The sequence below is a fragment of the Mytilus galloprovincialis genome, chromosome 4 (genome assembly GCF_965363235.1).
Source record: "Mytilus galloprovincialis chromosome 4, xbMytGall1.hap1.1, whole genome shotgun sequence".
In the NCBI taxonomy this organism is placed as follows: Eukaryota; Metazoa; Mollusca; class Bivalvia; order Mytilida; family Mytilidae; genus Mytilus; species Mytilus galloprovincialis.
Window position 1 is genome coordinate 17795309 of NC_134841.1, and position 25150 is coordinate 17820458.

At 32.4% G+C, this 25150-nt stretch overlaps 1 protein-coding gene across 1 annotated transcript; it reads right to left on the reverse strand.

Annotated features, from left to right (window-relative positions):
- Nucleotides 1-5: 5 nt before the first annotated feature.
- Nucleotides 6-23403, reverse strand: LOC143070986 (O-acetyl-ADP-ribose deacetylase-like). Its single transcript, XM_076245081.1, has 9 exons — nucleotides 22998-23403; nucleotides 20403-20497; nucleotides 18474-18586; nucleotides 7350-7455; nucleotides 5185-5400; nucleotides 4502-4553; nucleotides 2363-2442; nucleotides 694-802; nucleotides 6-13 (listed from the first exon to the last, which is right to left on the reverse strand). Exons 1-9 carry the CDS (start codon nucleotides 23143-23145, stop codon nucleotides 6-8), a joined length of 927 nt encoding a protein of 308 aa, XP_076101196.1. The 5' UTR covers nucleotides 23146-23403.
- Between the last annotated feature and the right edge of the window lie 1747 nt (nucleotides 23404-25150).

Sequence of the window (25150 nt, forward strand, 5' to 3'; positions counted from 1 at the left end):
GAGCTTTAGTTCACTATAATACATTGACGTCTTATTTTGTCGACATTATCAGACAGCTTGCTTGAATCCACGGAAGACACTTTGAGTTTGAAATATCATTAAAAAAGGATCTCACGGAAACAAAGATTTAACAATTACACAGTTATGTTAAAAGAATAGTGTCAAAAGATACCAAAGGGACAATCAAGATTTTAATGAAATATTTTAAAAATTAGATACCAAGGTTGAAACTAGTTCTATTTACAATAAAATTGAATTTGGATCACAGAAATGAGAAAAAAGGGAATTTTTTTGGTGAGAAATCATGTTTATCTACATAACCTTCTACACTCTCTCTATGCATTTTTTTGTGCCTCAAAAACGGAATTATTTTGTTTTGTATTTCCTATCATGATTTCCCTGATAGAGGATTGCAGCTCACAAAGAAGCAATTAAACCAAGAGTTCCAAATGGAATGTTGAAATCATCCCTTTATACATTTTACGGCCGCCTTCACGAGTTGGTTGAGCGTTACGGAATATCCGTTTCACAGATAATATAGAAGATTTTCCTAATGTTGTAACTACAATCCTGTTCCCTTTCCATGAATGTCACCTACCGATTAAGACTCTTAATCGGATTTGTAATAATATGAGCAACATGACTAACTTGCGTGTTTCCAATATTTGGTAAACAGAGATGTGGGCATCGTACCTTGTTCATGCTTCATTTCTGACAGTTCACTTCTTGTCACTTCATCTGTTTGATAGTCAATATGTGATGTTATTAACCTTCTATTCTCTTTGCCTCGGTCTGGAGATGCCTGATGAAATACAAAACTCTTTAAGTTTTTATTTTCAAATTTAAACTGTAAGGTTCATTTAAATACTTTTTTAAACAGTTTAATGGTCATAACAGAACAAAAATCTTATATGAATCATTGTTTCTTAATGTAAGGCAAATCTCTGTCTCCATTGATTTTTTGAGTTTTTCTAGTCAAACAGAATGAGGATTTTGAATCAGATAGGGTATCATCGCGCGCATACTATTTAATCTATGTTGTAATCATTTTGGCATGCACCCCATTTTTGTGTGCAAATTTATCTAATATGCAGAAACATGCTATTAATTTCATTTTTCAAATAAAGGCAACAGTAATATACCGCTGTTCGAAATTCATAAATGGACAGCGAAAAACAAATCCGGGTTACAAACTAAACCAGACGCGTGAAAATAAAGGATAATCAAAGGTAAGTGACAATGCCTAATCCTAAAATGCAATGCATAACAAAAGTGATATAAGGTAATAGTATAATACCGCTGTTAATAAATCGATTGAGAGAAAACAAGGTTACAAACTAAAACAGCTGGAAACACTTCAACTATAAGAGGAAAACAAGGAAATAACAGAACACAGAAGTGCAACAAAAAAAAAAGCAACATATATAGAAACGAAGTATTAGATAACAACAAAATTCTTGGGATTAGCTATTCGATACATTTTCTTCATTGTTATAATTAGTAATACCATATTCACTTTTAAAGAGGGTGTACTATATTAACACTTGCCTTTGTTTAATTGCGTTAGATTTAATAATTGTATGTCAAAAGACAATGTAAATACCCGTATATACTAGTTACAATTAAAAGTATATTTCCTCACTACTCAAGTATATTTGTATCCAAAAAATGTAAAGATTACGAATAAAAAAAAAATAACATGGAGATATAACAGATTTAATCATACAATAGTATTCTTTCCTTTTATAATATCGCTTAGGAAATATCACTTACAGTGCAAGTTCATATAACTTTCCCACGTTCTAAATCGAGATCAGAGAGTTGTTCAAAGTTATATCATAAAAAACTGTTCTATCCTTGGACAGATTCTGACATTATAACTCACGAACAGTTTTTGATATCCTTGACGACTATGCAGTTTTAAACTTAATTGATATAAAAGGGAATAGAACACACTCGCTCACTATTCCGTCGGAATGTTAAATTCGTCAAGAATCGATCAGATTACATTTAACTGTGATCGAATAGCAGTATAAACCTTTTTTTTTTTTAAATTGACCATTGTTTGGAGAAGATCAACCAAACTTTATAAAAATGTAGACACCCGGATTTATTTTTTCTCAATCGATTTATGAATTTCTAACAGCGTTATACTACTGTTGCCTTTATTCATATATGATACAAATTTGGTTAAATATGGTGACGTTTATGGCGATTCCAGTGTCACTGATAAGTCTTTTGTAGATGAGACGCCCGTCTGGCGCACATATTAGGTTTCAATTCTCGTATTTATGATGAGTTTATTTAGTAACGACAATTTTTAAGGAAAAGTAATTATGGGAATTTAAGAAAAAAGACTCACAAGTATCTGTTGTTTTTCAGTTTCATCTTCTATTTTAAAAACAGGCAAATCGTCTACCTCATGGAAAAGAGTGCTATCACCTGCATTCAGAAAAAAATACAAATACAAATAGTAAACGGATACATAAATCAAATTTAAATTTATTGACCTTTAGTTAAAAAAAATACAATGCAAAAAAATAAGTAAAATTTTTTATGCCGTTTGCATTTGATTGATTTGGTAAATCCAAGTATCTTTCTAGAAATATATTCAAATTAAATCTTATAGTAGTTCAGTAGTTGTCATTGATTCATGTCTGTCATAAATATTTTTCGTAAATTGTATTGTTATAAAATTAGGCCGTTATTTTTCTCAATTGAATTGTTTCATAATTTTTATGTCGGAGCCTATTATAGCCGCCCATACCACAGTGTGGGAACGGAACTGTACGGTTTTGTAATGTACAGTAATGTTTCGGTGATTCGAGAAACTGTCATGCGGGGCCCCGACATTAGAAAAATAACAAGTTGCTTGTTGGAAATTTTGAAGAACGCTAATGTTACTTAATAATGCTTCTGCTACAAGTTTTAGAAATAAAAAATATTCTATATGTGAATTTGAACTAATCAAATAATAAAAACAACATATGCATCCTTCCGTTTCCTTAGAATTCTGGGAATCTGAGTAAAAAGATCAAAACTGTCACACAACAGCGATCAAAAATATCAAATAAACATCGAAAAAACAATCGTTGCTACCAGAATTTCAAAATGTACCTTTTCTAATATATAAAATGAAATTTGAGAATTGAAATGGGGAATAGTCTGAAATGTTTCATTTTTTATTGAGGATCAAACAATTACCTAAGCATAAAGTTGTGTTTAGAAAGTTATTTTTTTGTTTGTTTTGAACAGCAAAATACACATTAATTGAAATAATGTCAACATACTCAGGAAATGCAACCCAGAATGTAAAAGAAGTAAACAAAATTGAAATCGTAAACCTGAAAATATTTGAAAAAGAAGGTATCTATATATTGTCAAAATGTTTGCAATTGTGAAGCATAAAAATTATCACAGATTGCAAAGTTATGGATAAAGAAGGAAAAGAAGATTGTCATAGAAGTGGACCAATGAAAATAATCTTGATAGAAGCAATAATTGCTGGATTTTGGCATGACTATCATCGTAAATTAAGCAATCAAATCTGAAATATAATAATTCCTTTTATATGAAGTTCAATATGAAGACGTTAATGAAGTCTTATCAATCACAGTACTTTTATCAATTAAATGCAGAATTGGAACACTACTAATACAAAGTGTTGACTGTTGTAATGAAATTAGCAATTTACTTCCACTTTTACGCCACTGATATCAACTTTGAAAAGATCATTGAAACATAAGGTTTCAAAGTGAAATTAGAATGGAAACATATTAAATTGATACAAATGTTTAGTTTTTTAAATATTCTAAAATTATTTGTATGCTTGCCACGCAACATTCTAAAACATAACATAGGTTCGAATGGAAAAATCTTATTTTCTGGTTCTGACTACTATGTCATTTTTATTAAAGAAAAATGGGACCAATGATTTTTTTAGTTTAGGTCTTCAAATATTTCATTACAATACAATCAACAACATGTACTTTTTAAACGATATATTATGTTATGGTATGAGATTTTAACAAGACACAGTTATCTTTTGTTGATATGCTATTTCAGCCCTATGTATGTTCAATTTGTATGAAGTTTAAGATACTTTAAGAAATGGGACTATACATACCATCATAGGGGAATGAAATCATAAGAAATGAAACAGGTAATCTGAATTTTCATGAATGCTCCTCTTCCAGGCATAGGTCTGTTGTTTTGTCTGAATGTTGCTATAAGTTTTCTTTAGGATTCTTTAAACGTTTAATTGTAGTATGTTTTGGATTCTCGAATATTTTGGCGAATAGCATAACCGAGATTTGATGCCTTTGCAAAGTATACCCTGTTATGCGTAAGCTAATTTTATATCTACTTTCGACCAGGACATTTTATTTAATGTGATGCTGTTATAGTTTCATACCCTAGTGATTTAATGCGATATTTTTTTATTAAAATGTATAGAAAGTAATCGAAAGAATAGTTCATTTATAAGATATAAATAGAGTACCTGTATGTCGATAATATTCTCTCCGCTGTTTCATTTCCTCTATTTCGAAAGCCTGAATGATAAGAAAGAAAAAAACAATATTTAAAAAGGTTATCTAAATTGATTAATATATGCGTCTTTAAAATACAGAAAAATTATGTTTCCTTTTAAAATCCAGACTGTATCTTTTTTTGTGTTTTTATCACCAAATCAATTAACAAAATCGGAAATTATTCTGTACCCCTCCATTGTTTCACTTTTATTAGCTGAACGCGTTTACATAACTAGATATGATGAGCAGATGCCCAACCCATCTCCAACAGTTCTTAAATCAAAGGTCGCATAAATACAGATTCAAATGATGTTGATTTTTTTCGTTGCATATACATCATGTTTATGGCTCATTTTGACCAACTCGAGCAAAATAAAATGCTTATAACCAAAGATTATTTCAAAATTCATTGTTTGTTAATGTTTATATGCTTATCAAAATGCAATTACATAGATTTTAAACAATAAAAACGTAATCAATATGTTGTCAATTAAAGATTCATGCATGTTGAGATATCTGCACATATGATGACTGGCAAAAGTGATAGAAATTAGATCATGTTGTATATTGATACTTTGGAAATCATTTTTATATGTACATAGTGCACGTTTTTTGAAGGCCTTTTGAATAGTACAATGTTAATTCAACTTACTTGTACTGTTTTAGTGTCATGCATGTAACATAGGAATCTGACATCCTTCACAGATGTGTTGCATTCATCGAATCCCTTGACACAATTGTACAAAATCTTTGCTACAGCATCTCGAGGGTAACCCAAATTTCCTGTCCCAAGCGCACAAAACACTATAGAAACATACTTGGAATTTGAAGCTTTATTAAGACACTCCACAATACAGCGTCGCAATATCTAAATGAAGAAATGATATTATATTGCAAACCTGTCGAGCCAAAATACGACAGTCATTATATGTGTCAATATATTCGGTATCTTATTTCTAAATAAAACACTGTCAAGGAAAGGTAACCAGATTATGACGATGCTGTGGAAATGGAGATAAAACGGGACGATATTTCTATGAAACACACATACGCTTCTCTCACCGTTGGTAATTATATCACTCTAATATATAAAGTGGCCAAGTTGTCTTAAGGCCAAGTTGGCGTTCTCTAAAGTACATTAAAAGGTATTCAATTGTCGGCTATGTTTACTTGCTTCTATTGTTTTCATCAGTCTAGTTGTTGAATTCTATTTTAGTTTCCTAATCTTAACGTGTCAAACTTTTGAAGTTACATTGTAAATATGCTTCCCTAAAGTTCAACATGTCGTGATGCAATGTATAGAATAACAGAAATGTTTTACTTGACACACCAGTATTCGGTTGAGCCATATGTAATTATGTGTTAATTTGAATTTGGAAGAAACAATTAATTCGATACGATAATGAATATGCTGAGTTTGTGTGGTCTGCTTTCTTGTAATTATAATTAACTCTATGTAACTTCAAACCCAAGGCGATTTAAGCTCTCTGATTTAATACGGGTTGAATCAGTATTTTGTTTTGGTTAAATTATGTATCAACATTATAAAAATAGAATACAATATGTTGTTATTGTGGTTACTTCCAAGTTGAAAGTACTCCTGATTCTTAAGGATTTATGATTCCAAGTTAAAGGAAAATCAGAAGTTTATAAATTCCAATACGAAAACCACCCAAGGCAAATTAAAAATTAAAAGTCAATAATACTAGTCGACAAAATCAAGCGCTGTCAATCAACAATTGAAAAACAACTGTCACATTCCTGAACTGGTACAGGCCGTTTCCGAAGAAATTGATTGATTGAATCTGGTTTGATAGCTAGCAAAACCTCTAACGTGTATGGAAGTTATTTATACTTCAGTTACGCTGACACATATCAGTAACCAACACAAACAGACTGAAATAATTTGAATGTGACAACAACGAAAAGGGTTTGAACTTATACCAGACACACACAATACAACTGCCTAGAAAATTCAGACAAGTTTTCCATCAATATTATAAATTGTTATTCAAGTTAAAAAATATTGAAGATATGTTTGTTTCAGATAAATTCAGAAAGGAACTTTGGACGCACGAACTTTATCAATGTTTTATTTCATTTTCACTTATAAAAAGTAATCCATTTAAGGACTTCATTCCAGCATATTGACTGAAGTATTCTACTGTCCCGCAAAGGTATGTCTATTATTCGAGCAATAGCTCGATTAATGTGTAGATGGTGGTTATTTTTAATATCCTTTTTTGCTTGATTCCATAAAAGTCAGTTTATGTTCAGTTGAACCTTTACGTGTTTATTTAAGAATTGAATGCTTCTTTTTGTAACTTTATTGGGGTGTAAAGGCGTTGACCGAAGTACATTTTGTTCCGCGCTTCATTCTAAAAATGTGCGCACGGTCAACGCTTTTACAACCCTATGAAGTTACAAAAAGAAGCATTCAATACTTATAATTAATTACATTTTTAGCTAGGATCATGAAAACACGATTTACATCAAGTTTTTATTTAATTTACCTGTACACTTTATTATGGGACCTTGTGTCATCATGAAATATAAGTTTTATTGTGTAATGCAACTGATTAAGGAATAACATGTGATGTGCAGTTAGCCATTCAGAATAACGTATTGTAATGAAACATACATCTAATGTAATTATAAAATAATGAATAAATACAAGGTACACAACCGAACTGACTAGAAAGTTGAAATTGTGTTAAACCATTCAAACGGGAAAACCATCCGTCTAATCTAAACGAAAAATCCATACATACATTTTGAAACAGAAGGGGAGAATATTTTAACACAATTCAGACTTACTTTTTCATTTTCACGATTATATTTTGGTATTGAAGTGAAGTATACTTCCTTGCATTGCATTCGTTTGCATTTGGCAGCAGCAACTTCGCCATACCGCAAGCTTTGTCTGAAAAAAATAATACAAATTCAACTTTTATTAAGTGATAAACTATTAAAACTATATATTTGAAAGACAATTGAAATTGCATGGCAGATTCCATATAAAAAGAGTGCGCATGCTGAAGATAAACCTGTGACTAAAAATGTCACATATACTAAAAATGATCAATCAAATATGACAGTAAGGTCCTTACCATATAACTCGATCCATAAATTGAGTTCGTTGAGTTCGATGCCAGGTTACTCAGTTTGACATACATGCTGATCTTGCAAGGGACCAATTTCCCTTAATACAATGGACATATGACACACAGAAACAACGTTATATGAGGCATCATTATAAAAGATATGACGCATTTAGGAATTATTTCCTCTCAAATTAAAACACTTTATAATTTGGTCATAAAATGGATCTTTGTAATGGAAATGTAAATATTTGAAAAAGGTCTTAACTATTCAAATTAAGATACTACATTGCTATTCTATTTGATTCTTATTCAACGCTGTTGAAAAGTTTAAAGGTATGAGGTTTTCCAGGTTTAAGGAAATTGCCAGTTTGTGCCCATTTGTATGGTCTGAAAAAAGTAAAATAACAAAAATACCGAACTTCGATGAAAATCTGAAAGTCAGTAATCAAATGCCAAAATCAAAAGCTAAATCAAATCCAACTAATGGATTCATCATAATTTGTACAATGGTGGATAGCACCTAGTTTTATAGCTAGCTAAACCTCTCACTTGTAATAAATTTAGAGGTTCAGCAGTCAACATTGTGTATAATCTTAATCACTATAAAACAAACAAATATGTAACAAAGAAACACAAACAGGCATAAAGGTCAACACATTAAGAAAAAAGATTGACAAGAATACAAAACTTTTACCATAGCACAATAACATAATGACAAGATATACAAGTACAGAGCCACGTCGTATGTAACAAAGAAACACAAAGGGCAATAGACAAAGCACATTAAAAGAAACGAAAGACAAGAATACTCAAATTTGACACAGCACAATATCACATTGACGGGATGTATAAGTACAGAGCTTCTTCAAATGAATATCAACAAAGACAGACAAAACAGTAAAAGTAATATTCATAAAGACAAATAAAAGAATACTATAACACTTTATTAAGATTATAATCAACGTCACTACCTAGAATCTATACTTCAAGACCTTCGAGTATTATTTGTGAAGTTGACACGGAATATTAATCAACAAGGTCTTGGTACCTACCGATGAATTTTTTTTTTAGAAAAAGGACGGGACGTTCTTTGTTCTACCACTGGTTCATCAGCTTCCTACTCAGACACAGGTGACATTTTACAAAGTCTGAATCTATAAATAATTGGCCACATCAACTAAATATGTTAAAAGGTTATCAAAGGTACCAGAATTATAATTTAATACGCATGACGCGCGTTTCATCTACATAAGACTCATCAGTGAGGCTCAGATCAAAAACGTTTGAAAGCCAAACAATTACAAAGTTGAAGAGCATTGATTACCCAAAATTCCAATACGTTGTGCCAAATACGGCTAAGGTCATATATACCTGGGATAAGAAATCCCTAGTTTTTCGAAAAAAATCAAAAGTTTTGCAACAGGAAATTTATAAAAAGTGACCATTTAATTGATATTCATGTCAACACCGAAGTGTTGACTACTGGGCTCGTGATACCCTCGGGGACGAATCGTGCACCTGCTGTTAAAAGAGTTCTGATAGGATTGAAAAACGAGGAGGTCCTGATAAATAGACTAAAGGGCAAAATAATTTAATGTCCAATATATTATGTTGGGAGAAAAATTAACCAGGTAGATAGAAATATCTGCTACATGCATAATACAAGGTTAACACAGACATATGTCTCGCCTTTTTATTGTTTTGATTATGCAAAAGAGGGACGAAAGATACCAAAGGGACAGTCAAACTCAGAAATCTAAAACAAACTGACAACGCCATGGCTAAAAATGAAAAAGACAAACAAACAACAGCACACATGACACAACATAGAAAACTAAAGAATAAACAACACGAACCCCACCAAAAAACTAGGGGTAATCTCAGGTGCTCAAGTTTATAAACCATGACTGAAGGTACATGGCTTAACAATATGACCTATCACAAATGGTTCGCCATAAACAACTAGACCTGACCACAAACTAATACATTGTTAACGCCGACGACGGAAACAGCATACCTATGTCTCGATTTTAACTCCGTCAAGGCGAGACAAAAATAAAGAGAGACAGGTATGGTTAGTTCACAAAATGTAACCAAATAAATCTTATATATCATTTACTGCAGGAACCATTGGAGACCTAAAATATGATTGGTAAGTATTTGCTATGGATATTTAATGAAGAATTTAATGATAGTGTTACGGCCAGAAATCGCCTTTAAATTGTAGCCAACAAAAGACACAAATCAATAATAAAATTTAACAATATTTAATATACAAAAGTTTACAAAAGGTATTACACAAATATTACTGTTAACTTAACTGTCAAAATATGAGTCCAATCAGTTATCTTTATCTGTATCCGGAAATCTTTCGGAATCCAATTTGAATATTACGTTCACTACTAATGTCACAATCCAGTATGATGTTGTTTGTAGAATAAAAGTGTCAATCCAAATGCTGTGAATACTAATGTCTATCAATGTCTATGTCCAAGTTTTAATTATGAGAGTTTAACTTTAGTGTCTGTATATATAGTGTTGTCAATGGAAAATTCTAGAACACTCTATAATGGAACATTGTGGAAAATCCTGGAAAGTGACAACGGAAGTTTCTGGAATAACGTAGAAGTTTAAATTACGCATCTTTTATAAGGATCATTCTAGAAAGTTCCAATCATTCTGTGATTGTTCCAGTGATTCCTAAACTGCACAATTATAAGATTATTTGGTAAACAACTATCAGGCCATACAACATAAATTAGGCCAACATAAATAAACATAATAATTACAATATCATAACACCTCCCCCCTTAAAAGAAGTTTTAGTGTAACAAAAACTTATCATGAATAATATGAACAAAAATACATAATATATACAAAGTGATTTAATAAGCTCTAGATAAAGCATCAGCTATTACATTATCTTTACCCTTAATATGTTTTACAATTACATCATATTCCTGTAACAATAAACTCCACCTAGTCAACCTCTGATTCTTGTTTCTCATTTTATGCATGAAGGTGAGAGGATTATGATCAGTATAAACAAGAATAGGATATACAGTGGGATTCAAATATACATCAAAATGTTGAAGTGCTGACAACATTGCAAAACACTCTTTTTCAATAGTTGAATAATTTTTCTGATGTTTATCTAATTTCTTAGAAAAATATGATATAGGTTTTTCAACATTATCATCTGTCTCTTGATATAAAACAGCTCCTATTCCTACATCGCTTACATCAACAGCAAGTTTAAATTGTTTTTCAAAGTCTGGAGTAATCAGAACTGGACTATTAATTAAAAGTGATTTGCTATTTTCAAAAGCTTTTTGACAATTTTCACACCAGATAAATTTAGAATCTTTTCGTAAAAGATGAGTCAATGGTTGAACAACAGTAGCAAAATTTGAACAGAATTTCCTGTAAAATCCTATCATGCCTAAATATCTCATAAGTTGTTTTCTATTTGTAGGAGGTGGAAATTTGGAAATAGCTTCCACTTTAGCCATAATAGGTTTTACTTGACCTTGGCCAACTGTATGCCCTAAATAATCAACAGTGGCCTGACAAAATTCACTTTTACTAAGATTAACAGTCAAATTTGAATATGACAATCTATCAAAAGTATCATACAAATGTGTTAAATGCTGTTCCCAGCTATCACTACATACAATAAGATCATCAATATAAGCATAACAACAGTCTAAATCTTTTATAACATTATTGATCATTCTTTGAAATGTAGCTGGTGCACTTTTCATGCCAAATGGCATTACAGTATATTGAAATAAGCCATCTGGTGTAACAAAAGCTGATATTTCACGAGCTCTCTGTGTCAATGGAACTTGCCAATAACCTTTCAATAAATCAAATTTGCTCACAAATTTTGCTTGACCAATATTGTCAATACAATCGTCTATCCTTGGAATCGGATAGGAATCAGATTTTGAGACTGAATTTACTTTTCTGAAATCAGTCACGAAACGAAAAGTTTTATCTGGTTTTGGCACAAGGAGACAAGGAGAGCTCCATTCACTGTGACTCGGTTCAATAATATCATTGTCAAGCATATATTTAATTTCTTTTCTCATAACTTCAAGTTTGAGTGGATTGAGCCGATAAGGATGTTGCTTAATTGGAGAAGCATCTCCTACATCAACATCATGACAAACAGCAGTGGTTTTGTTTGGCACATCTGGAAAAAGATTTTTAAAAGAAAATACCAAAGTTTTTATTTCTTCTCTACGATCAAAAGACAGATGTGCAAGTTTTGAATCTAAATTTGACAAAATTTCTGAATTTTTCAATCTAACTGTCTCTTCCATAGTTTTACAACTAAAAGTTGGTTCAATTACATCTGGTTTGTCATGATTGTTCTCAAATTTAACCATGCCTAAAGTGGCAACTGGTTTACTATCACATAGTACATTAGTACGCTCAAAATATGGTTTTAACATATTAATATGACACACTCTATTTTGTTTGCGCCGACCTGGAGTTTTTACAATATAATTCAAATCATTAATTTTACTCTCTATTGTATAAGGACCACAATATTTAGCCTGTAAAGGATGTCCAGGGACTGGCAGAAATACAAGTACCTTATCACCAGGCTCAAAAATTCTGTCCCTGGCATCTTTATCATACCATATTTTCATTTTGTTCTGTACATTTTTTAAGTTTTTCTGAGCAATTTGACAAGCAGTAAACAATTTTTCTTTAAATCTAGATACATAGTCTAAAAGATTCAAGTCAGTATGTTCAGTAAGCCACTTTTCCTTAATCAATTTTAATGGTCCCCTTACAGTATGACCAAATACCAACTCAAAGGGACTAAATCCAAGGGATTCTTGAACAGCCTCTCGAACCGCAAAAAGTAGAAAGTGAACTCCATCATCCCAGTCTCTGTCAAATTGAAGACAAAAAGTTCTAATCATGTTCTTCAATGTTTGATGAAAACGTTCTAAGGCACCTTGAGATTCTGGATGATAAGCACTTGATCTGTACTGAGCAATCCCTAACTGGTATACGACTTGCTGAAATAAACCCGACATGAAATTTGATCCCTGGTCGGACTGTATAGACTTAGGAAGTCCTACTAATGTGAAAAATTTGATCAAAGCTTTGACGATAGTAGGTGTCTTGATATTTCTGAGCGGAATAGCTTCAGGAAAGCGGGTAGATGTACACATGATCGTCAATAAATACGCATTTCCAGTCTTGGTCTTTGGTAAAGGTCCAACGCAGTCAATTAGAACTCTGCTGAAAGGTTCGTCAAAGGCTGGAATAGGCAGAAGAGGTGCTGGTGGTATTTTCTGGTTATGCTTACCAACAACCTGGCATATATGGCATGATTTGCAGTATTCTGCAACATCGTTTCTAAGTCTGGGCCAGTAGAAATGTTGCAATATTTTTAGGCAAGTCTTCCTTATACCTAAGTGTCCAGCCAAGGGGGTGTCATGGGCAAGACCAATAATTTCTTGCCTATAAACTTTAGGCACCACCACTTGGTACACCACTCTCCATTCCTCCTCTGGGGTAGCATCAGGAGGCCTCCACTTCCTCATTAAAATGCCGTCCTGATGGTAAAAGCATTCGGCCACTTTGTCTGCTTCCTCCTGTGGTTGAGCCCTCTGGCTGAGCTGAAGAACCTCAGGGTCTTTATGTTGTTCTTCGAGTAAATTATTTCGGTCTAATGAATGGCTGTTTACATCTGGCCATGGCATAATAACATTTTTGTTAACACTAGGTGGTTTTATAATAGCCTTTTCTGAGTTACCAGGATCTTCAATATCAGCTATAAAAGTGTCAGAAAGGTCCATGTAATCAAACTTGTCTTCTTGCAAATTCTCATTTTGTTGTTTTTTAGCCATCGCCCTAGTAACAACACAAGCTGGATACAATTCAGCATCATCTTCAGGTGATTTAACATCCACCACCGGTTCACTGGTAACAATTGGTTCAGCAACCACTTTGTTCCTAGCTAGATCATTTCCTAGCAATAAGGTAACACCCTCAACAGGGAGATTAGGACGAACACCTGCAACAACTGGTCCAGTTATCAAATCTGACTTCAGATAAATACGATGGAGAGGAACATCTATACAACCTAACTCTACACCTTGTAACAAAACGGAGGCACCAACAGAAGTCTTCTCGGACAAAGGCAACACACCTTCTAACAATAAAGACTGAGAAGCTCCAGTGTCCCGTAAAATCTTAATAGGCTGAAGAGTGGTATCATCAACAATAGAAACAAACCCATCAGACATAAAGGGTTTGTATTCCTCCATGTAATCACAAAAACTGGACTTAAAAGCCTGACTCGCAGGACATTCCAATGTACTGGTAATATAAGGTGTCGTACAAGCACTGGTCTTCGGCTTATTATCTCGTTCATTCTTCTTCTGGAGTCTAAAACAATCAGCCATCAGGTGACCAATCTTCTTACAATAAGCACAAGTCAGTGACTTCTTCTCAAAAGTATCAAATTTTGGACTAGACATATTATAATTGGACTGACTCTTATTCTGTGGAACAGGCTTACTATCAGTACGCTCAGTGCTTTGATTTTTGTAATTTCCACTGGAAGTATTAACATTTTGACTCTTGAAACTTCTTTTATGTGAAAGAGTATAATTATCTGAAATTACAGCCGCATCATGTATTGACTCAACAGTTTTGTCGTCTAAATGTGTTTTTAATTCTGAATGAACACATTGTTTAAACTCTTCTAATAACATCAATTGTCTTAGTTGATCAAAATTGTTTTTTGTTTTCTTTGAAGTAAGCCATTTATCAAATAGATCTTCTTTTTCCCGAGCAAATTCCACATAGGTTTGCGAATCAAACTTTTTATAAGATCTAAATTTCTGTCTATATGCTTCTGGTACTAGCTCATAGGCTTTCAAAATTTCCTGTTTCACGGTGTCATAATCGGAACTTTTTTCTGATGGAAGTGCAGAGTATATTTCAGCGGCCTTTCCTTCAAAAACACTTTGTAGCATTGTAGTCCAATATGGCTTTGGCCATTTCAAATTATTAGCAATTTTCTCAAACTGTGGAAAATATTTATCGACTGTTTTTTCACAAAATTTTGGAACCAAACGTATATTTTTTGCTGCATCAAAATAATCTGATTTCGACTGGACTTTAGTGTTGCTTTCTTCTTTGACCATTTCAATTTTCAGTTTTTCCATCTCTAGCCTTTCTCTCATTTCAAGTTCTTTTAATTTTAATTCATCTTCTTTTATTTTCTCCCTCTCCTTCATTTCCAGTTCTTTTAATTTAAATTCATCTTCTTTTTCTTTTCTCTCTATTTCCAACCTTTCCTTCATTTCCAGTTCTGCTTGTTTTAATTTAAATTCATGTTCTAATTCAAGCTGTTTTAATTTAAAGGCATCTACATTTTCGACCTTAAGTTCAAGAGCCTCTTCACCTAAAATTTCTGCGTCAACTAATTTGTCTATAACCAAATTTTTTATAATTTGTTTTCTCATAGATACTTTAAAATTTAACTGCAGATGTTTAGCAAGCAACACTAATTCGTCTTTCTTTAAATTATCAAAACTCTCCAGGTCTGGCGTTTTCAAAAATTTACCGGCATCAAATGCCATTTTGTAGAATTTTGTTGGCTAGTTATAATAAAAATATTGAAAAAATTTTGAATAATATATTTTCAGTATCCCGGACGAGCCCCCAATTTCTGTTACGGCCAGAAATCGCCTTTAAATTGTAGCCAACAAAAGACACAAATCAATAATAAAATTTAACAATATTTAATATACAAAAGTTTACAAAAGGTATTACACAAATATTACTGTTAACTTAACTGTCAAAATATGAGTCCAATCAGTTATCTTTATCTGTATCCGGAAATCTTTCGGAATCCAATTTGAATATTACGTTCACTACTAATGTCACAATCCAGTATGATGTTGTTTGTAGAATAAAAGTGTCAATCCAAATGCTGTGAATACTAATGTCTATCAATGTCTATGTCCAAGTTTTAATTATGAGAGTTTAACTTTAGTGTCTGTATATATAGTGTTGTCAATGGAAAATTCTAGAACACTCTATAATGGAACATTGTGGAAAATCCTGGAAAGTTACAACGGAAGTTTCTGGAATAACGTAGAAGTTTAAAGTACGCATCTTTTATAAGGATCATTCTAGAAAGTTCCAATCATTCTGTGATTGTTCCAGTGATTCCTAAACTGCACAATTATAAGATTATTTGGTAAACAACTATCAGGCCATACAACACAAATTAGGCCAACATAAATAAACATAATAATTACAATATCATAACAATAGCTTTATTGTATGTAAAATGTACAAATTTGAATGTGTAAGATAAGACCCAATAACCACTATTTTAAATACGAAAAAATATAAGGGATGTCTTTTAATTACTAGAAAAAAATAACTATTTGTATAAGCTTCATTTTAAAAAGCAGTATCGAAACTGACAAGGACATTTTAAAATTCCGAATCTACTGGTTCCATACGCTTCAATGAAATTTAAAGGAATCTAGGTGATCGGAGAACTATTTTTCCGATTTTTCTACAATCTAACTGACATTTCCTTAAGACTGTGCAAATTGTGAAGGGTAAGCAGATCCTACTCTACATGTGGCTCCCGTTGTGTTGCTTATGTTACTACAAACCCGGTAATGAGTCTTATTCAGTCGGTCACATTCGGGAAAAAGGGTACCGGCTTGTAGTTACGACATTTTGAACATATTTGTTATCATCTGTGAAACGGATATTACATAACAGTCAAACAACTCGTGATGGCATCCGTAAAACTTGCGCATGGATGACTTCGACTTTCCCAATTGAAACTCTTGGATTAATGGCTTCCTCGCTACATAGAAATAGAAAGTTTACAATTGCGAAACTGAAATCATCTCTTAAATCGTAAAATTGTGTTTTCAATTAACCCTCGTTGTCAATTTCTAGATGTAAGTCAATATATGAAACAGACTTAACTGTATCTGTTGTAATATTTATCTCAAGTTCAATGGGCAGATTCTTTCAACAAAGTCACCAAATTTTGAATTATGTTATGAAAGAACATCATTCATATGACAGAAAGTAAAGTTAAAGCTAACTTTTTCTGATTCTGAAGTTCCTGTTTGAGGCCAGTCACATACGAATTAAGAAAAAAATCGTCAAAAAGAAGGGCATTGTTTGTTCCCATATGGATGCCGATAATTTGTTGAAAAACACGTCCTCCAACGTAACAAATATGTTGTCAATCAAGAAATCAAGCATCTTGATAATGTAAATTTAAGAATTCACAGTGATTATTTTTACAAAGTATGATTTATCTCTCCTTAAGACAATATACTTGTTGTTTACATTGGTCATTGTTTTATAAGACAAAGCATAATGACCAACTCTTTAAACTTGTCTTTTAATTTGGAATTGGAAATAAGTGTGTAAAGTGTAGAAAAGTCAAATGTATTTATACTTTTGCGAGTCAAAAGAGTCTTTGATTATGTGTACTACAAACGATCGTTTGAATGTTTAGTATCCATATCTAGTTCACGCCACCTATATAATAGGTAGTTGCACAATAACTTTGAAGCCCGGCTTTGATTGTTGATAAAATTGATGTTAATAATTTAGAAAGAGGTTTCGTGGAGCACTTGGAAGACCCAGCAAAAAGTAAAATCACAAAAATACTGAACTCAGAGGAAAATCAATTCGGAAAGTCCATAATCACATGGCAAAATCAAATAACAAAACGCATCAAAAACGAATGGACAAGAACTGTCATATTCCTGACTTGGTACAGGCATTTTCAAATGTAGAAAATGGTGGATTGAACCTGGTTTTATAGCTAGCTAAACCTCTCACTTGTATGGTAGTCGCATTAATTTCCATTATATTGTCACCGATGCGTGAACAAAACAAACAGACACAATAGGTAAAAATGTCAAAAATAGGGGTACAGCAGTCAACATAGTGTTATAATCTTAATCACTATAAAAACAACAAATGTAACGAAGAAGCACAACAAGGCATACATCAAATTTATATCCTCATTATGATTATATTATACGATTTTATATGTCTATGTAAAATGCACCCATCAAGGAAGGAGGGTTTTGTGTACTGGTGTAAAAGTGCGCGTTTGAAATTTGCACAGGTAGACATGAAATAATTTTGTCGTTCAAAGTATGACGTGATGCATAAATACAGTCACGCAAAATAGATATAACAAAAACTGACTTAACAATATACCGTTGTTTGTAATGACACTTATGTAGTTTAGGTATCCAATACAGTGATGGAAGATCCAGTTCCTCATCTTTGGTTGAAATTCCAAATGAACATAGAACAGACCTATGACTTTCCTTGACTTCCTCCTAAGTGGGGGTATATGCTGAGTTTTCAAGTGAATTATCTAAACCCAATTACTTTTCAAGCGGTTAATTTTATGTCATTAACATACAAAAACTATATTGTTTGGGGCTTTATCTTTTTGGACAACAACATATTTGTCATGGAGGTAGGACCGATTGTTTGCAACATTTGAGTCTTTTAAAAGTATTGATGTAGCATGGGTATTAATAGACCCATTCAGTTTCTTAACTCTGATTTGTATTAACGACCTCACAGCCTAAACATATCTCCAAAACGTGAAATTAAATTGATCATTATAGGTTGAATAAAAAATCAACTGTTATATAAAGTTTAAAGAGTTTCAAATATGTTTGCCTCGAGCATCACTAAATAGACAACCATTGTCCTAAATCATATGTGTTGCAGTAAAATAAGTACCGTTAGTCTTATTCGTCATCTATTAAGATAAAATATGTACCTTTGTGCGTTGACTTCATCGAAAAATTGCACGCCTTCTACCAATTCAATGCTTTTTGCAGATCCACCAAATGAATCCAACATTGGATCAAAAGAACATACGACAACATCGGCCTACAAAATAAAAAATGTCTGAATTATACATGATTTTCAAAACGGAAAATCATATTGTCACACAAATTTGTTTCTCAAGGTTATAATTAAGAAAATAAATAAGAAAATATGATTTGATTGCTGAAGAGGAAACTATTCGCCAAAGAAATTCGCTGTAAGCAACAATTGATCACGTATTGTCTTTAACAATGAAGAAAAACGTACACGGCATTGGAATTTATAAAAGGCCTTAGCATGAATAAACGTAAAACAATACTGATGAGATATCAAAATTATGTTTTATATAAAAAAAAAAAAGAATTAAAAGAACAGCATTCAAATGTCTACGCATATCCGCGTATATGTACAGATTTAATTCAGAATATAAAGAAGACCAAACACTCAAGACATCGTACAACCTGTGTTATGAAGAACGATATTGCTCATCCTGGAATTAATATACTTAGATTGGTAACTGAAAAATATTGGAAATCAATCTTAAATCCATATTAAAACCGTGTTTCCGTTGTAAAAGGGTAAACGAAATTCGATATGTTATCTGTTCAAAGGCGTCTCCAGTTTTGTTAAGCTAAGATAAACTGATTTTCATTTATCAAACGAGAAAAAAATACACGAGGGATTTTACAGTGCAATGTTAAATATCTTTTACATTTCAAATGTACATTATTGCTGTAACATTAACATACGAGAAGTGGTTATTGGGTTTGCACCTGTCCTAAGTTAGAAACCTGATGTTCAGTGCTTGTCGTTTCTTGATGTGCTTCTAAAATTCTTCTGGTTTCTCTTTTTTTATATATAGATGAAACTATTGGTTTCACTATTTGACTGGTATTTACAATTTGTTGGTCCCTTTATAGCTTGCTTTTTTGTATGAGCCAAGGGTCCATGTTGAAGGCCGTTCTTTGACCTATAATGGTTTATGTTTACAAATAAACTCATCCTAGATACCAGGATTGAATTTTGTATTTACGCCAGACGCGCGTTTCACCTACAAAAGACTCATCAGTGACGCTCGAATTGAAAAAAGCTAAAAAGGCAAAATAAAGTACGAAGTTGAAGAGCATTGAGGACCAAAATTCCTAAAAGTTTTGCCAAATACAGCTAAGGTTATCTACTCCTGAGGTAGAAAAGCCTTAGTATTTCAAAAATTCAGATGTTTTGTTAACATTATATATATAAATATGACCATATCAATTTTAGTTCATGTCAGCAAAGAAGTGCAGACTACTGGGCTGGTGATACCCGCGGGGAATTAAAACTCCACCAGCAGTGGTTGTAAATAATTGTATCTTGAATGGACAGTTTTTTCATTGGTCCTCATTCCACACCCTTTTATATCTATATATCCCTAAGAAAAATATTCCGACTATAAGAAATGTCTGCCCGTATATGTTGCCGTTGTTTTTGAACAAATGCATATGAGTATTGAACATTCATGGCAGCTTATTTAGTTGTTGCAAAGCATATATATCTCTTTACGGATGGAATGTCATATGATATTATAGGTTTTTTTTAGCTTTATCTAATGCAGTAAAGCGTTGTAACCAATATATGACACTTGTAATTGTATTTAAAGGTTTACTTATTCATATAAATTTTTGAGAATTTAAGATTTTTTCTGTGTTTTAAATACCGAATATGGAAAGAAAAAGAATTTAACAAATTAACACCTTAAAATGATAACTTTAATTTATTTATTGTATATTTTAAATCCATTTTCAAACAACATATTTCTATATTGACTGCGGACTTATAGAATTGTGGGATATTTATTTAGCAGTAACCAAAACCGATTTTTTATTCATTTAAAACAAACCTTTTGTGCTCCTAAAGTGTCGTTTACTAAGACTATCCTTGTTCCGTGTTTGCACACGATATCTTTTTTGTTTGCTAACTTTGGTTTTCTTGAATCTGTAAGGTAAGCAGCAGTGCATATTGCAAACTTTGTTATCCAACAGTAAAAATAAATCTGTAGATTAAAGATGAGGTAAGCATATCTTTATGATTCTCGAAAACACCCTGAATGAAGTTAGCTAAATGCAAATTAGCATTTAAAAAAAATAGAATAAGTCTGTCGAAACAGCAAATTCGGTTCTCTTGGAATGCCGAGTTTCTGGTAAAGTTATTCAAGTTGTTTTTATATTAAGTCGTTTGAAATACATCTGCAGTCGTCTTGACTTTTTCACAATAACATTTTTATTTGAACTTTTAACTTTGTTTCAAAGTGACTTAAATTCAAAATTTTTATAAATTGTCTATATAATTTAAGTTTAAGTATATGCTACGTAAGAGTTTCAAACCAATTTCGAAAATGTTTCCTACAGCCTGCTGTTCTATTTGATTTTAAAATCTTCCGTCGGTAAAATAAAGAGAAATATTTACAAAACTGAGGTGGCAACTCCCTCAAACAAATTTGACCGTGGATAACATTAGCAATATACTTTGAACTCCCATTTGATTAGATTATAATAATACCTTCTGTATTGAATCATATCAATCTGAAATGAGTTAATTCAAAGTAAAATAGATTAATATCCCTCTAAATAATTTCAATTTTAGTGATATATATTCAAACTGATATGTAGATTCTATCTTGCTGATCATTTGTGAGGTTAAGAATTTCTCTCCCTTCTACCAACATACCTGAACACGCAATAATAATTTGATTGATGAGTAGGGTTATTTGGCTATTTATTGATTTTGGTTTGCTGGTCTTACGTGTTCAGGAAGAGTAATCTGATCTCTTCCAAAGTGTTGCATCCGTAAAGTTACTCATTGTTAATACAAAATAGGAATTAGTTTTCTTGATAAATTATGTATTATCAAATTTCAACTAAATATACTGTAAGTGAAAATGGTATGACAGTTTGTTCATAAAAGTAGATTTCGTTGTGTGAAATTGCTTCTATAAAATTACACAATAGTGTACATACCTAATGAAAAATTATTTGTTGACAATATTTACTACTAAAATATAATTTGTTATATCTATCTCCCAATTGATACGATATTCCCGGGCTTGTATTTCCTATCATGATTTCCTATGAATAGAGTTGGTGCTCAAAAGGAAGGTATTAAACCAAGAGTTCCAAATGGCTAGTTGAAATCATTCCTTCGTAACTTGTACGGACACCACGATTTGGTCGACAGTTATGGTATATCCGTTTCACAGATAATATCGTATATGTTCCTTGTGTCGTAACTACAATCCCGTTCCCTTTTCAAGAATGTGACCTACCGAATTATACTATTAACCGGGTACGTAATAACATGAGCAACACGATGGGTGCCACATGAGGCACATGTTGAATAGCATCTAAATATGCAAAGAATATGCTAACCCTTCCAGAGCACCTGAAATCATCCTCATTTTTGTTGGGGTTCGTGTTGCTTATATTTTAGTTTTTTATGTTGTGTCTTGTGTACTATTATTTGTCTATTCGTCTTTCTCTTTTTAACCATGGCAATGTCAGTTTATTTTCTATCTATGAGTTTGAATGTTCTTCTGGTACTTTTCGCTCCTCCTTTGTTAGCCGACATGACGACGAATCAAATAATTCATCGTTTTATATAACTAATATAGGACAATGGTGTTTATCAAAATTATAGTATGTCAGGCCCATTTGATCTCCACATTATTGAAATAACGAAATGGCTTATACTTAGAGTACCTATTACCTGTTACTTAATATGTACATTCCGCCTCTGTGAAGAGCACCAACAAACGGTGTACTTGGGAAGTTCTATATGCACGGGTCATAATCGAACTTGAACTTCGTCGCTATACAGAGAGGTACACTACATAATTCAATCATTGAACAAAAAAATATATCTACAAGTAGTTCCCAGATGCAGTGAGAAAACCAGAACGGATGCAAACAGAAAGGTTTTGAAAGCATAGAACACTGTGAACTTCATAATCAGCATGACTTTATAAAATAACAAGACGAATACTACACACCCATGCAGGCTGGAAATAAAGCGTATGTACTCGAACTCAGTCAACTTGCCGCACCTGCGATGTCATCTATTTGTTCTATTTGATATATATAAGATAATTGTTTTCTTAAGTTGATAAAACTCAAACACACTGTCAATTATGGACAATAACTTTAAAGGAGGGGCTCTACGTTAATTACCTACAAAATCTACCTTGTATTGGGAGAACGATAAACTCAACATCGATACAAGGATTAAAATTTTGTATTTGCGCCAGACACATTTCGTTTACTAAAAACTCATCTGTGAAGCTGGAATAAAGAAAAGATAAAAAGGCCAAATAAAGTAAGACATTGGAGAGCATTGAGGACAAATTGTCAAATCAATCGAAGGTTAACGAGGGAGAAAAATCTTAGTATTTCAAACATTCAAAGTTTTGTTTATACTTAGATTTTTAGCTTGACTTACATACCCTCATTTACAGAGACAGCATGCACCGTAGTTGATTTTTGACTTTCAAGACTTTTGAGTTTCCTCTTTATTTCTCGGACAACACTCTCTGATCGGTACGAAGTCTGTTGACCTGTTGTAAAAGACTCTCTACGTGTGTTTTCATACATTTGTCTAAGGTTGTCTCTATCTACAGAAATAACTGTCTTTGTAGCATTTTCTACGGAGGTAATTGTAATTGGGAGAGTAATGCTACAATGGTTAGGAAATAGTATTTTTATTGTTTTGATAGGTGCAGATAAAACATGTCTGCTTTCGAAGAATTTGTTTTTCCCATCCGTCAATTCAAAACTTGCATTTGCTATGGCCTTTTTTGTTCCTCTTAAAAGAACTGCTTTGCGACTAAACTCAATCTGAAGACAATATTTCTTTTTAATTTCTATCATTAAATCTTTGCAATGCACCTGAAGAAAATTTACTTTTTTTGTATCCTCAATTGTTAAACGTTCTTCAGTAATGGCATAGCTCTCAAGATATTTTCTTATAAGGCGTATCACTGTATCAAGAATGTCGTTGGTTGCTGTAACTCTAATCTTTCCCTTTATAGAATCATCTATATATACAACACTATCATAAACGTTGATTATATATTTCTTCTGTTTTTCCCAATCTGTTCTGAACCCATAACGATCCTGTTCACATAACTCAATCAGTTCATCATTTACTATACCTTTAATCAATGTTTTAACTTCTGTTATATTTTCATGCCATGAACACACAGATAGTTGACCATTTTTAGTATTTACAACTGCTTGAATATTTTGTGCTTGAAACCTCTCATAAAGTAAAGACTTAACAACATCATTGCTCAATAGAACTATTTGACCTTTCGACAAGTCCGGAACGGTAAAAGATGTGTAATTGTTTTGCACTTCAAACAATTTTAGTTTTGCATTTGTGATATCTTGTTCAGTTCCCGAAAATGTTATTGTTCCAGTCTCTCCATTGACTTCAAACTTAATATCGGGGATATCACTTTTCAATTGATCGAATCTTAATTCTTTTAGCATTAAAGCAATTTCAATAGATTGCAGCTTCATTGAAGTCGCATGTACCTTTCTTTGCCTTTCAAGGTCTCCAACTGTTTTCAAATTCATCGCCAATAAAGAGTTGTAGTATTTTTCAACTGTTTCCGATGGTCCGACTAAGACAATTGCTGTACAATCGTCTTCTGAAAAAATCACTTTTAACTCTTTCGATTTGCTGTCGAATGTGTCGTTGACAGATGCAACTATTGTTGCCTTTGCCTCAGGTGCTATTTGCAGTTCTTTTTTTAGAACATTATTGCGACAAAATGCCTTCCAAACAGTTTCTATGGTTTCTGTCCAATTATGTATATATTTTCGCACATTTTTACTTTCTTCTTTGAGCGTACATTCAATACACATTTCGTCACATTTAAACAATGCGTGATGCTGTTTTAGGTATTCGTTGCATTTGGTCACAATATCAGCAATGTAAGATTTTCTATATTTGTCGTCAAAGGTAATCTTGAATGGAGCTGGCATTCTTACTTTGTGTATACTATGATTCCATAACGCGCCATGCATACAGTAATACATTGTTGATATGAAAACATCGGAGCCACCAATTTTAATGTTTTGAGATTCTAGAAGTTCGACAGCATCTAAATGACATAAAAAAGCATTCCAGAACGAAAATTATTGAACTCAAGATAATATGTGTACGTAGCAATGAAAACATAAGAGATAATGTATGTTCCTTTTATAAAAATAAAGCTGATTATTTTCCACATGACTTGAAACATAAAGTGTTTGATTGTCAAGCGTTAAAAATGAACTATTAATGAAAATTTACGTATTGCACATTATAATTAATAGCCACATATTTCTCTAAAAGAAACTTTTATCCTAGAGTACATGGTAATAGTAGCAATCATAAAATGTAGACACCATCATTTTTGTATCAATATTAACGATATTTTACTTTACAAATGGCATTAAGGCAACAGTAGTATACCGCTGTTCAAAACTCGTAAATCGATGGGCAAAAAACAAAATCGGGGTACCAAACTTAAACTGAGAGAAACGCATTAAATATAAGAGGAGAACAACGACACAACATTCAAATGTAACACACACAGAAACGGATTTA

What these genes read in the sequence shown, in the direction of transcription:
- LOC143070986 (XM_076245081.1), bottom strand. Translation starts at nt 23,145, where the DNA reads ATGTATGAAAACACACGTAGAGAGTCTTTTACAACAGGTCAACAGACT. An exon ending in GATGAAGTCAACGCACAAAG is followed by an intron (nt 7,456 to 18,473) that starts GTACATATTTTA and finishes TATTTTTTTCAG; the next exon opens with ACAAAGCTTGCGGTATGGCG. An exon ending in ATAATCGTGAAAATGAAAAA is followed by an intron (nt 5,401 to 7,349) that starts GTAAGTCTGAAT and finishes TTCTTCATTTAG; the next exon opens with ATATTGCGACGCTGTATTGT.